Here is a 12,452-nt window from a genome sequence, read left to right as displayed (position 1 = left end):
CAGAGACTCACAGAGACTCACAGAGACTCACAGAGACTCAGAGAGACTAAGAGACTCAGAGAGACTCAGAGACTCAGAGAGACTTCTCGACCTCGACCAGCATGACTACACCATGAGGCCCGCATTCGCAGGTACTATCCAGAGACTCACAGAGACTCACAGAGACTCAGAGACTCACAGAGACTCACAGAGACTCAGAGACTCAGAGAGACTTCTCGACCTCGACCAGCATGACTACACCATGAGGCCCGCGTTCGCAGGTACTATCCAGAGACTCACAGAGACTCACAGAGACTCAGAGACTCACAGAGACTCAGAGAGACTCACAGAGACTCAGAGAGACTCAGAGACTCACAGAGACTCAGAGACTCACAGAGACTCACAGAGACTCAGAGAGACTCACAGAGACTCAGAGAGACTCACAGAGACTCACAGACACTCAGAGAGACTCAGAGAGACTCAGAGACTCACAGAGACTCACAGAGACTCAGAGAGACTCAGAGCCTCACAAAGACTCAGAGACTCACAGAGACTCACTCTCTACCATCCAGAGACTCACAGAGACTCAGAGAGACTCAGAGACTCACAGAGACTCAGAGACTCACAGAGACTCACAGAGACTCACAGAGACTTACAGAGACTCAGAGACTCACAGAGACTCAGAGACTCACAGAGACTCACAGAGACTCAGAGACTCAGAGAGACTAAGAGACTCAGAGAGACTCAGAGACTCAGAGAGACTTCTCGACCTCGACCAGCATGACTACACCATGAGGCCCGCGTTCGCAGGTACTATCCAGAGACTCACAGAGACTCACAGAGACTCAGAGACTCACAGAGACTCAGAGAGACTCAGAGACTCAGAGAGACTTCTCGACCTCGACCAGCATGACTACACCATGAGGCCCGCGTTCGCAGGTACTATCCAGAGACTCACAGAGACTCACAGAGACTCAGAGAGACTCAGAGACTCAGAGAGACTTCTCGACCTCGACCAGCATGACTACACCATGAGGCCCGCGTTCGCAGGTACTATCCAGATACTCACAGAGACTCACAGAGACTCAGAGACTCACAGAGACTCAGAGAGACTCAGAGACTCACAGAGAGACTCACAGAGACTCACAGACACTCAGAGAGACTCAGAGAGACTCAGAGACTCACAAAGACTCAGAGACTCACAGAGACTCACTCTCTACCATCCAGAGACTCACAGAGACTCAGAGAGACTCAGAGACTCAGAGAGACTCAGAGACTCACAGAGACTCACAGAGACTCACAGAGACTTACAGAGACTCAGAGACTCACAGAGACTCAGAGACTCACAGAGACTCACAGAGACTCAGAGACTCAGAGAGACTAAGAGACTCACAGAGACTCAGATACTCACAGAGACTCAGAGTTACAGAGACTCAGAGACTCACAGAGACTCACAGAGACTCAGAGACTCACAGAGACTCACAGAGACTCAGAGACTCACAGAGACTCAGAGACTCACAGAGACTCACAGAGACTCAGAGACTCAGAGAGACTAAGAGACTCAGAGAGACTCAGAGACTCAGAGAGACTTCTCGACCTCGACCAGCATGACTACACCATGAGGCCCGCGTTCGCAGGTACTATCCAGAGACTCACAGAGACTCAGAGACTCAGAGACTCACAGAGACTCACAGAGACTCAGAGACTCACAGAGACTCACAGAGACTCAGAGACTCACAGAGACTCAGAGACTCACAGAGACTCACAGAGACTCAGAGACTCAGAGAGACTAAGAGACTCAGAGAGACTCAGAGACTCAGAGAGACTCAGAGACTCAGAGCGACTTCTCGACCTCGACCAGCATGACTACACCATGAGGCCCGCGTTCGCAGGTACTATCCAGAGACTCACAGAGACTCACAGAGACTCACAGAGAATCAGAGACTCACAGAGACTCAGAGAGACTCACAGAGACTCACAGAGACTCAGAGACTCACAGAGACTCACAGAGACTCACAGAGACTCAGAGACTCACAGAGACTCACAGAGACTCAGAGAGACTCACAGAGACTCACAGAGACTCACTCTCTACCATCCAGAGACTCACAGAGACTCAGAGAGACTCAGAGACTCACAGAGACTCAGAGACTCACAGAGACTCACAGAGACTCACAGAGACTCAGAGAGACTCAGAGAGACTCACAGAGACTCACAGAGACTCAGAGACTCAGAGAGACTAAGAGACTCAGAGAGACTCAGAGACTCAGAGAGACTCAGAGACTCAGAGCGACTTCTCGACCTCGACCAGCATGACTACACCATGAGGCCCGCGTTCGCAGGTACTATCCAGAGACTCACAGAGACTCACAGAGACTCAGAGACTCACAGAGACTCACAGAGACTCAGAGAGACTCACAGAGACTCACAGAGACTCAGAGACTCACAGAGACTCACAGAGACTCAAAGAGACTCAGAGACTCACAGAGACTCACAGAGACTCAGAGAGACTCACAGAGACTCACAGAGACTCACTCTCTACCATCCAGAGACTCACAGAGACTCAGAGAGACTCAGAGACTCACAGAGACTCAGAGACTCACAGAGACTCAGAGACTCACAGAGACTCACAGAGACTCAGAGAGACTCAGAGACTCAGAGAGACTCACAGAGACTCACAGAGACTCAGAGACTCAGAGAGACTAAGAGACTCAGAGAGACTCAGAGACTCAGAGAGACTCAGAGACTCAGAGAGACTTCTCGACCTCGACCAGCATGACTACACCATGAGGCCCGCGTTCGCAGGTACTATCCAGAGACTCACAGAGACTCACAGAGACTCACAGAGACTCAGAGAGACTCACAGAGACTCACAGAGACTCAGAGACTCACAGAGACTCACAGAGACTCACAGAGACTCAGAGAGACTCACAGAGACTCACAGAGACTCACTCTCTACCATCCAGAGACTCACAGAGACTCAGAGAGACTCAGAGACTCACAGAGACTCAGAGACTCACAGAGACTCAGAGACTCACAGAGACTCAGAGAGACTCAGAGACTCAGAGAGACTCATAGAGACTCACAGAGACTCACAGAGACTCAGAGACTCACAGAGACTCAGAGAGACTCACAGAGACTCAGAGACTCACAGAGACTCACAGAGACTCACAGAGACTCAGAGACTCACAGAGACTCACAGAGACTCAGAGAGACTCAGAGACTCAGAGAGACTCACAGAGACTCACAGAGACTCACAGAGACTCAGAGAGACTCAGAGACTCAGAGAGACTCAGAGAAACTCAGAGAGACTCACAGAGACTCAGAGAGACTCAGAGAGACTCAGAGACTCACAGAGACTCACAGAGACTCAGAGAGACTCAGAGACTCACAAAGACTCAGAGACTCAGAGAGACTCAGAGACTCACAGAGACTCAGAGACTCAGAGACACTCAGAGACTCACAGAGACTCAGAGACTCACAGAGACTCAGAGACTCACAGAGACTCACAGAGACTCAGAGACTCAGAGACTCAGAGACACAGAGACACAGAGACTCAGAGACACAGAGACTCAGAGACACAGAGACACAGAGACACAGAGACACAGAGACTCAGAGACACAGAGACACAGAGACTCAGAGACTCAGAGACACAGAGACACAGAGACTCAGAGACTCAGAGACACAGAGACTCAGAGACTCAGAGACACAGAGACACAGAGACTCAGAGACTCAGAGACACAGAGACTCACAGAGACTCATAGAGACTCAGAGACTCACAGAGACTCACAGAGACTCAGAGACTCAGAGACTCAGAGACACAGAGACACAGAGACTCAGAGACACAGAGACTCAGAGACTCAGAGACTCAGAGACACAGAGACACAGAGACTCAGAGACTCAGAGACTCAGAGACTCAGAGACACAGAGACTCAGAGACTCAGAGACACAGAGACTCAGAGACTCAGAGACACAGAGACTCAGAGACTCAGAGACACAGAGACTCAGAGACTCAGAGACTCAGAGACACAGAGACTCAGAGACTCAGAGACTCAGAGACACAGAGACACAGAGACACAGAGACTCAGAGACACAGAGACTCAGAGACACAGAGACACAGAGACTCAGAGACACAGAGACTCAGAGACACAGAGACTCAGAGACACAGAGACTCAGAGACACAGAGACACAGAGACACAGAGACTCAGAGACACAGAGACTCAGAGACACAGAGACTCAGAGACTCAGAGACTCAGAGACTCAGAGACACAGAGACTCAGAGACTCAGAGACACAGAGACTCAGAGACACAGAGACACAGAGACTCAGAGACACAGAGACACAGAGACACAGAGACTCAGAGACTCAGAGACTCAGAGACACAGAGACACAGAGACACAGAGACACAGAGACTCAGAGACACAGAGACTCAGAGACTCAGAGACACAGAGACACAGAGACACAGAGACTCAGAGACACAGAGACACAGAGACACAGAGACTCAGAGACACAGAGACTCAGAGACACAGAGACACAGAAACTCAGAGACTCAGAGACTCAGAGACACAGAGACTCAGAGACTCAGAGACACAGAGACTCAGAGACTCAGAGACTCAGAGACACAGAGACACAGATAGACACAGAGACTCAGAGACTCAGAGACTCAGAGACACAGAGACACAGAGACTCAGAGACACAGAGACACAGAGACACAGAGACTCAGAGACACAGAGACACAGAGACTCAGAGACTCAGAGACTCAGAGACACAGAGACACAGAGACACAGAGACTCAGAGACACAGAGACACAGAGACTCAGAGACACAGAGACACAGAGACACAGAGACACAGAGACTCAGAGACACAGAGACTCAGAGACACAGAGACTCAGAGACACAGAGACACAGAGACACAGAGACACAGAGACTCAGAGACTCAGAGACTCAGAGACACAGAGACACAGAGACTCAGAGACACAGAGACTCAGAGACTCAGAGACACAGAGACTCAGAGACTCAGAGACACAGAGACTCAGAGACTCAGAGACACAGAGACTCAGAGACTCAGAGACACAGAGACTCAGAGACTCAGAGACACAGAGACTCAGAGACTCAGAGACTCAGAGACACAGAGACTCAGAGACTCAGAGACTCAGAGACACAGAGACACAGAGACACAGAGACTCAGAGACACAGAGACTCAGAGACACAGAGACACAGAGACTCAGAGACACAGAGACTCAGAGACACAGAGACTCAGAGACACAGAGACTCAGAGACACAGAGACACAGAGACACAGAGACTCAGAGACACAGAGACTCAGAGACACAGAGACTCAGAGACTCAGAGACTCAGAGACTCAGAGACACAGAGACTCAGAGACTCAGAGACACAGAGACTCAGAGACACAGAGACACAGAGACTCAGAGACACAGAGACACAGAGACACAGAGACTCAGAGACTCAGAGACTCAGAGACACAGAGACACAGAGACACAGAGACTCAGAGACACAGAGACTCAGAGACTCAGAGACACAGAGACACAGAGACTCAGAGACACAGAGACACAGAGACACAGAGACTCAGAGACACAGAGACTCAGAGACACAGAGACACAGAAACTCAGAGACTCAGAGACTCAGAGACACAGAGACTCAGAGACACAGAGACTCAGAGACTCAGAGACACAGAGACTCAGAGACTCAGAGACTCAGAGACACAGAGACACAGATAGACACAGAGACTCAGAGACTCAGAGACTCAGAGACACAGAGACACAGAGACTCAGAGACACAGAGACACAGAGACACAGAGACTCAGAGACACAGAGACTCAGAGACTCAGAGACTCAGAGACACAGAGACACAGAGACTCAGAGACACAGAGACACAGAGACTCAGAGACACAGAGACACAGAGACACAGAGACTCAGAGACACAGAGACTCAGAGACACAGAGACTCAGAGACACAGAGACACAGAGACACAGAGACTCAGAGACTCAGAGACTCAGAGACACAGAGACACAGAGACTCAGAGACACAGAGACTCAGAGACTCAGAGACACAGAGACTCAGAGACTCAGAGACACAGAGACTCAGAGACTCAGAGACACAGAGACACAGAGACTCAGAGACACAGAGACACAGAGACACAGAGACTCAGAGACACAGAGACACAGAGACTCAGAGACACAGAGACTCAGAGACACAGAGACTCAGAGACTCAGAGACTCAGAGACACAGAGACACAGAGACTCAGAGACACAGAGACACAGAGACTCAGAGACACAGAGACTCAGAGACACAGAGACTCAGAGACACAGAGACTCAGAGACTCAGTGACTCAGAGACACATAGACACAGAGACACAGAGACTCAGAGACACAGAGACTCCGAGACTCAGAGACTCAGAGACTCAGAGACTCAGAGACTCAGAGACTCAGAGACTCACAGAGACACAGAGACACAGAGACTCAGAGACACAGAGACTCAGAGACACAGAGACACAGAGACTCAGAGACTCAGAGACACAGAGACACAGAGACTCAGAGACACAGAGACACAGAGACTCAGAGACACAGAGACACAGAGACTCAGAGACTCAGAGACTCAGAGACACAGAGACTCAGAGACACAGAGACTCAGAGACACAGAGACACAGAGACACAGAGACACAGAGACTCAGAGACACAGAGACACAGAGACTCAGAGACACAGAGACTCAGAGACACAGAGACACAGAGACTCAGGGACTCAGAGACACAGAGACACAGAGACTCAGAGACACAGAGACACAGAGACTCAGAGACACAGAGACACAGAGACTCAGAGACACAGAGACACAGAGACACAGAGACTCAGAGACACAGAGACACAGAGACTCAGAGACACAGAGACACAGAGACTCAGAGACTCAGAGACACAGAGACACAGAGACACAGAGACTCAGAGACACAGAGACTCAGAGACTCAGAGACACAGAGACTCAGAGACACAGAGACACAGAGACTCAGAGACACAGAGACACAGAGACTCAGAGACACAGAGACACAGAGACTCAGAGACTCAGAGACACAGAGACACAGAGACACAGAGACTCAGAGACACAGAGACTCAGAGACTCAGAGACACAGAGACTCAGAGACTCAGAGACACAGAGACACAGAGACTCAGAGACACAGAGACACAGAGACTCAGAGACACAGAGACACAGAGACACAGAGACTCAGAGACTCAGAGACACAGAGACTCAGAGACACAGAGACTCAGAGACACAGAGACTCAGAGACACAGAGACTCAGAGACACAGAGACACAGAGACTCAGAGACACAGAGACTCAGAGACTCAGAGACACAGAGACACAGAGACACAGAGACTCAGAGACTCAGAGACTCAGAGACTCAGAGACTCAGAGACACAGAGACTCAGAGACACAGAGACTCAGAGACTCAGAGACACAGAGACACAGAGACTCAGAGACTCAGAGACTCAGAGACACAGAGACACAGAGACTCAGAGACTCAGAGACTCAGAGACTCAGAGACACAGAGACTTAGAGACTCAGAGACTCAGAGACACAGAGACTCAAAGACACAGAGACTCAGAGACACAGAGACACAGAGACTCAGAGACTCAGAGACTCACAGAGACACAGAGACTCAGAGACTCAGAGACTCAGAGACACAGAGACTCAGAGACTCAGAGACTCAGAGACTCAGAGACACAGAGACACAGAGACTCAGAGACACAGAGACACAGAGACTCAGAGACACAGAGACACAGAGACTCAGAGACACAGAGACTCAGAGACTCAGAGACTCAGAGACTCAGAGACACAGAGACACAGAGACTCAGAGACTCAGAGACACAGAGACTCAGAGACTCAGAGACTCAGAGACACAGAGACTCAGAGACTCAGAGACTCAGAGACACAGAGACTCAGAGACTCAGAGACTCAGAGACTCAGAGACACAGAGACACAGAGACTCAGAGACACAGAGACTCAGAGACTCAGAGACTCAGAGACTCAGAGACACAGAGACTCAGAGACTCAGAGACTCAGAGACTCAGAGACTCAGAGACACAGAGACTCAGAGACTCAGAGACTCAGAGACTCAGAGACACAGAGACACAGAGACTCAGAGACTCAGAGACACAGAGACTCAGAGACACAGAGACACAGAGACTCAGAGACTCAGAGACACAGAGACTCAGAGACACAGAGACTCAGAGACACAGAGACTCAGAGACTCAGAGACTCAGAGACTCAGAGACACAGAGACTCAGAGACACAGAGACTCAGAGACACAGAGACTCAGAGACACAGAGACTCAGAGACACAGAGACTCAGAGACACAGAGACTCAGAGACTCAGAGACTCAGAGACACAGAGACTCAGAGACTCAGAGACACAGAGTCTCAGAGACACAGAGACTCCGTGTGTCTCTGTCTGTGTCTCTGTGTGTGTCTCCGTGTCTCTGTGTGTCTCTCCGTGCCTCCCCGTGTCTCCGTCTCCCCGTGTCTCCCCGTGTCTCCCCATGTGTCTCCGTGTGTCTCCGTGTGTCTCCCCATGTCTCTGTCTCTCCCCGTGTGTCTCTGTGTCTCCCTGTGTCTCCCCATGTCTCAGTTTCTCCCCGTGTGTCTCTGTGTCTCCCCGTGTCTCCCCGTGTCTCCCCATGTGTCTCCGTGTGTCTCCGTGTGTCTCCCCATGTCTCTGTCTCTCCCCGTGTGTCTCTGTGTCTCCCTGTGTCTCCCCATGTCTCCGTTTCTCCCCGTGTGTCTCTGTGTCTCCCTGTGATGTCTCTCCGTGTCTGTGTCTCCCCGTGTCTCCCCGTGTCTCTCCGTGTGTCTCTGTGTGACTATCTGTGTATCTGTGTCTCCCGTGTCTCTCCGTGTCTCTCCGTGTCTCTGTGTGTCTCTCCGTGTCTCTCCGTGTCTCTCCCCGTGTCTCCGTATCTCCGCGTGTCTCCATGTCTCCGTGTGTCTCTGTGTATCTCTCCCCGTGTCTCTCCGTGTCTCTCTGTGTCTCCGTGTCTCTCCGTGTGTGTCTCTCTGTGTCTCTGTGTGTGTCTCTGTGTGTGTCTCTGTGTTTCTGTGTCTCTGTGTGACTCTCTGTGTCTCTGTGTCTCTGTGTGTGTCTCTTTGTCTCTCCGTGTCTCCGTGTCTCCGTGAGTCTCTGTGTGTCTCTCCGTGTGTCTCCGCGAGTCTCTGTGTGTGTCTCTGTGTGTGTCCCCGTGGCTCTGTGTCCCCGTGTCTCCGTGTCTCCGTGTGTCTCTCCGTGTGTCTCCGCGAGTCTCTGTGTGTGTCTCTGTGTGTGTCCCCGTGGCTCTGTGTCCCCGTGTCTCCGTGTCTCCGTGTGTCTCCGTGTGTCTCTCCGTGTGTCTCCGCGAGTCTCTGTGTGTGTCTCTGTGTGTGTCCCCGTGTCTCTGTGTCCCCGTGTCTCCGTGTCTCCGCGAGTCTCTGTGTGTGTCTCTGTGTGTGTCTCCGTGTGTCTCCGCGAGTCTCTGTGTGTGTCTCTGTGTGTGTCCCCGTGTCTCTGTGTCCCCGTGTCTCCGTGAGTCTCTGTGTGTGTCTCCGTGTGTCTCCGCGAGTCTCTGTGTGTGTCTCTGTGTGTGTCCCCGTTCCTCTGTGTCCCCGTGTCTCCGTGTCTCCGTGAGTCTCTGTGTGTGTCTCTGTGTGTGTCCCCGTGTCTCTGTGTCCCCGTGTCTCCGTGTCTCCGTGAGTCTCTGTGTGTGTCTCTGTGTGTGTCCCCGTGTCTCTGTGTCCCCGTGTCTCCGTGTCTCCGTGTGTCTCTCCGTGTGTCTCCGCGAGTCTCTGTGTGTGTCTCTGTGTGTGTCCCCGTGTCTCTGTGTCCCCGTGTCTCCGTGTCTCCGTGAGTCTCTGTGTGTGTCTCTGTGTGTGTCTCCGTGTGTCTCCGCGAGTCTCTGTGTGTGTCTCTGTGTGTGTCCCCGTGTCTCTGTGTCCCCGTGTCTCCGTGTCTCCGTGTGTCTCCGTGTGTCTCTCCGTGTGTCTCCGCGAGTCTCTGTGTGTGTCTCTGTGTGTGTCCCCGTTCCTCTGTGTCCCCGTGTCTCCGTGTCTCCGTGAGTCTCTGTGTGTCTCTCCGTGTGTCTCCGCGAGTCTCTGTGTGTGTCTCTGTGTGTGTCCCCGTGTCTCTGTGTCCCCGTGTCTCCGTGTCTCCGTGAGTCTCTGTGTGTCTCTCCGTGTGTCTCCGCGAGTCTCTGTGTGTGTCTCTGTGTGTGTCCCCGTTCCTCTGTGTCCCCGTGTCTCCGTGTCTCCGTGAGTCTCTGTGTGTGTCTCTGTGTGTGTCTCCGTGTGTCTCCGCGAGTCTCTGTGTGTGTCTCTGTGTGTGTCCCCGTTCCTCTGTGTCCCCGTGTCTCCGTGTCTCCGTGAGTCTCTGTGTGTGTCTCTGTGTGTGTCTCCATGTGTCTCCGTGAGTCTCTGTGTGTGTCTCTGTGTGTGTCTCCGTGTGTCTCCGCGTGTCTCTGTCTCCAGGGCCGCCGATCTCCGTGGCTCTCGACGTCCAGATTGAAAGTATCGACAGCATCTCAGAGGTGGACATGGTGAGATTACATCCACTAACTAGTACTAACTAGCACACTAACTAGCACACTAACTAGCACACTAACTAGTACTAACTAGTACTAACTAGTACACTAACTAGTACACTAACTAGCACACTAACTAGTACACTAACTAGCACACTAACTAGTACACTAACTAGCACACTAACTAGTACACTAACTAGCACACTAACTAGTACACTAACTAGCACACTAACTAGCACACTAACTAGTACACTAACTAGCACACTAACTAGCGCACTAACTAGCACACTAACTAGCACACTAACTAGTACACTAACTAGCACACTAACTAGCACACTAACTAGTACTAACTAGTACTAACTAGCACACTAACTAGTACACTAACTAGCACACTAACTAGTACACTAACTAGCACACTAACTAGCACACTAACTAGCACACTAACTAGCACACTAACTAGTACACTAACTAGCACACTAACTAACACTAACTAGCACACTAACTAGCACACTAACTAGCACACTAACTAGCACACTAACTAGCACACTAACTAGCACTAACTAGCACACTAACTAACACTAACTAGCACACTAACTAGCACACTAACTAGCACACTAACTAGCACACTAACTAGCACACTAACTAGCACACTAACTAGTAACACTAACTAGCACACTAACTAGCACACTAACTAGCGCACTAACTAGCACACTAACTAGCACACTAACTAGCACACTAACTAGTACACTAACTAGCACACTAACTAGTACACTAACTAGCACACTAACTAGCACACTAACTAGCACACTAACTAGCACACTAACTAGCACACTAACTAGTACACTAACTAGTACACTAACTAGTACACTAACTAGCACACTAACTAGCACACTAACTAGCACACTAACTAGTACACTAACTAGTACACTAACTAGCACACTAACTAGTACACTAACTAGTACACTAACTAGTACACTAACTAGTACACTAACTAGCACACTAACTAGCACACTAACTAGCACACTAACTAGTACACTAACTAGTACACTAACTAGCACACTAACTAGCACACTAACTAGTACACTAACTAGCACACTAACTAGCACACTAACTAGCACACTAACTAGCACACTAACTAGCACACTAACTAGCACTAACTAGCACACTAACTAGCACACTAACTAGCACACTAACTAGCACACTAACTAGCACACTAACTAGCACACTAACTAGTACTAACTAGTACTAACTAGTACTAACTAGTACACTAACTAGTACACTAACTAGTACTAACTAGTACACTAACTAGTACACTAACTAGTACACTACTAGTACACTAACTAGTACTCTAACTAGTACACTAACTAGTACACTACTAGTACACTAACTACATTGACAGCATCTCATATTTTGCTACTGGCAAAGGAGGTTCCAATGGTGTAAATGCTTCACCCGAGCTCTCATACTCTGATGGTGCGTTGTCTTTGAGTTGTGCGCCTTTTGGCGTCATCTGGTCCAACACCATGTGAGACTAGGCTCTAAGGAAAGCTGTCTCGGGTGTGGACCAATCAACTTCAAGGACCATGTGAGACTAGGCTCTAAGGAAAGCTGTCTCGGGTGTGGACCAATCAACTTCAAGGACCATGTGAGACTAGGCTCTAAGGAAAGCTGTCTCGGGTGTGGACCAATCAACTTCAAGGACCATATGAGACTAGGCTCTAAGGAAAGCTGTCTCGGGTGTGGACCAATCAACTTCAAGGACCATGTGAGACTAGGCTCTAAGGAAAGCTGTCTCGGGTGTGGACCAATCAACTTCAAGGACCATGTGAGACTAGGCTCTAAGGAAAGCTGTCTCGGGTGTGGACCAATCAACTTCAAGGACCATATGAGACTAGGCTCTAAGGAAAGCTGTCTCGGGTGTGGACCAATC

The 12,452-nt window shown here is 50.2% G+C and overlaps 1 protein-coding gene across 1 annotated transcript in view; it reads left to right on the top strand.

The window, feature by feature from the left end:
* LOC144955738 (gamma-aminobutyric acid receptor subunit rho-2-like) overlaps positions 1-12,452 on the top strand; it is a 52,586-nt gene that overhangs the window by 12,552 nt on the left and 27,582 nt on the right. Inside the window, exon 3 of the mRNA XM_078885882.1 lies at positions 10,470-10,537. Within this exon, the coding sequence (XP_078742008.1) occupies positions 10,470-10,537 (68 nt within the window). The remainder of the gene's footprint in view (positions 1-10,469; positions 10,538-12,452) is intronic.

This window comes from Lampetra fluviatilis, unplaced genomic scaffold, assembly GCF_964198595.1.
Source record: "Lampetra fluviatilis unplaced genomic scaffold, kcLamFluv1.1 SCAFFOLD_217, whole genome shotgun sequence".
Taxonomy (NCBI): Eukaryota; Metazoa; Chordata; class Hyperoartia; order Petromyzontiformes; family Petromyzontidae; genus Lampetra; species Lampetra fluviatilis.
Note: the sequence above shows the minus strand (reverse complement) of the source record. Positions and strands in the feature narration are given on the sequence as shown.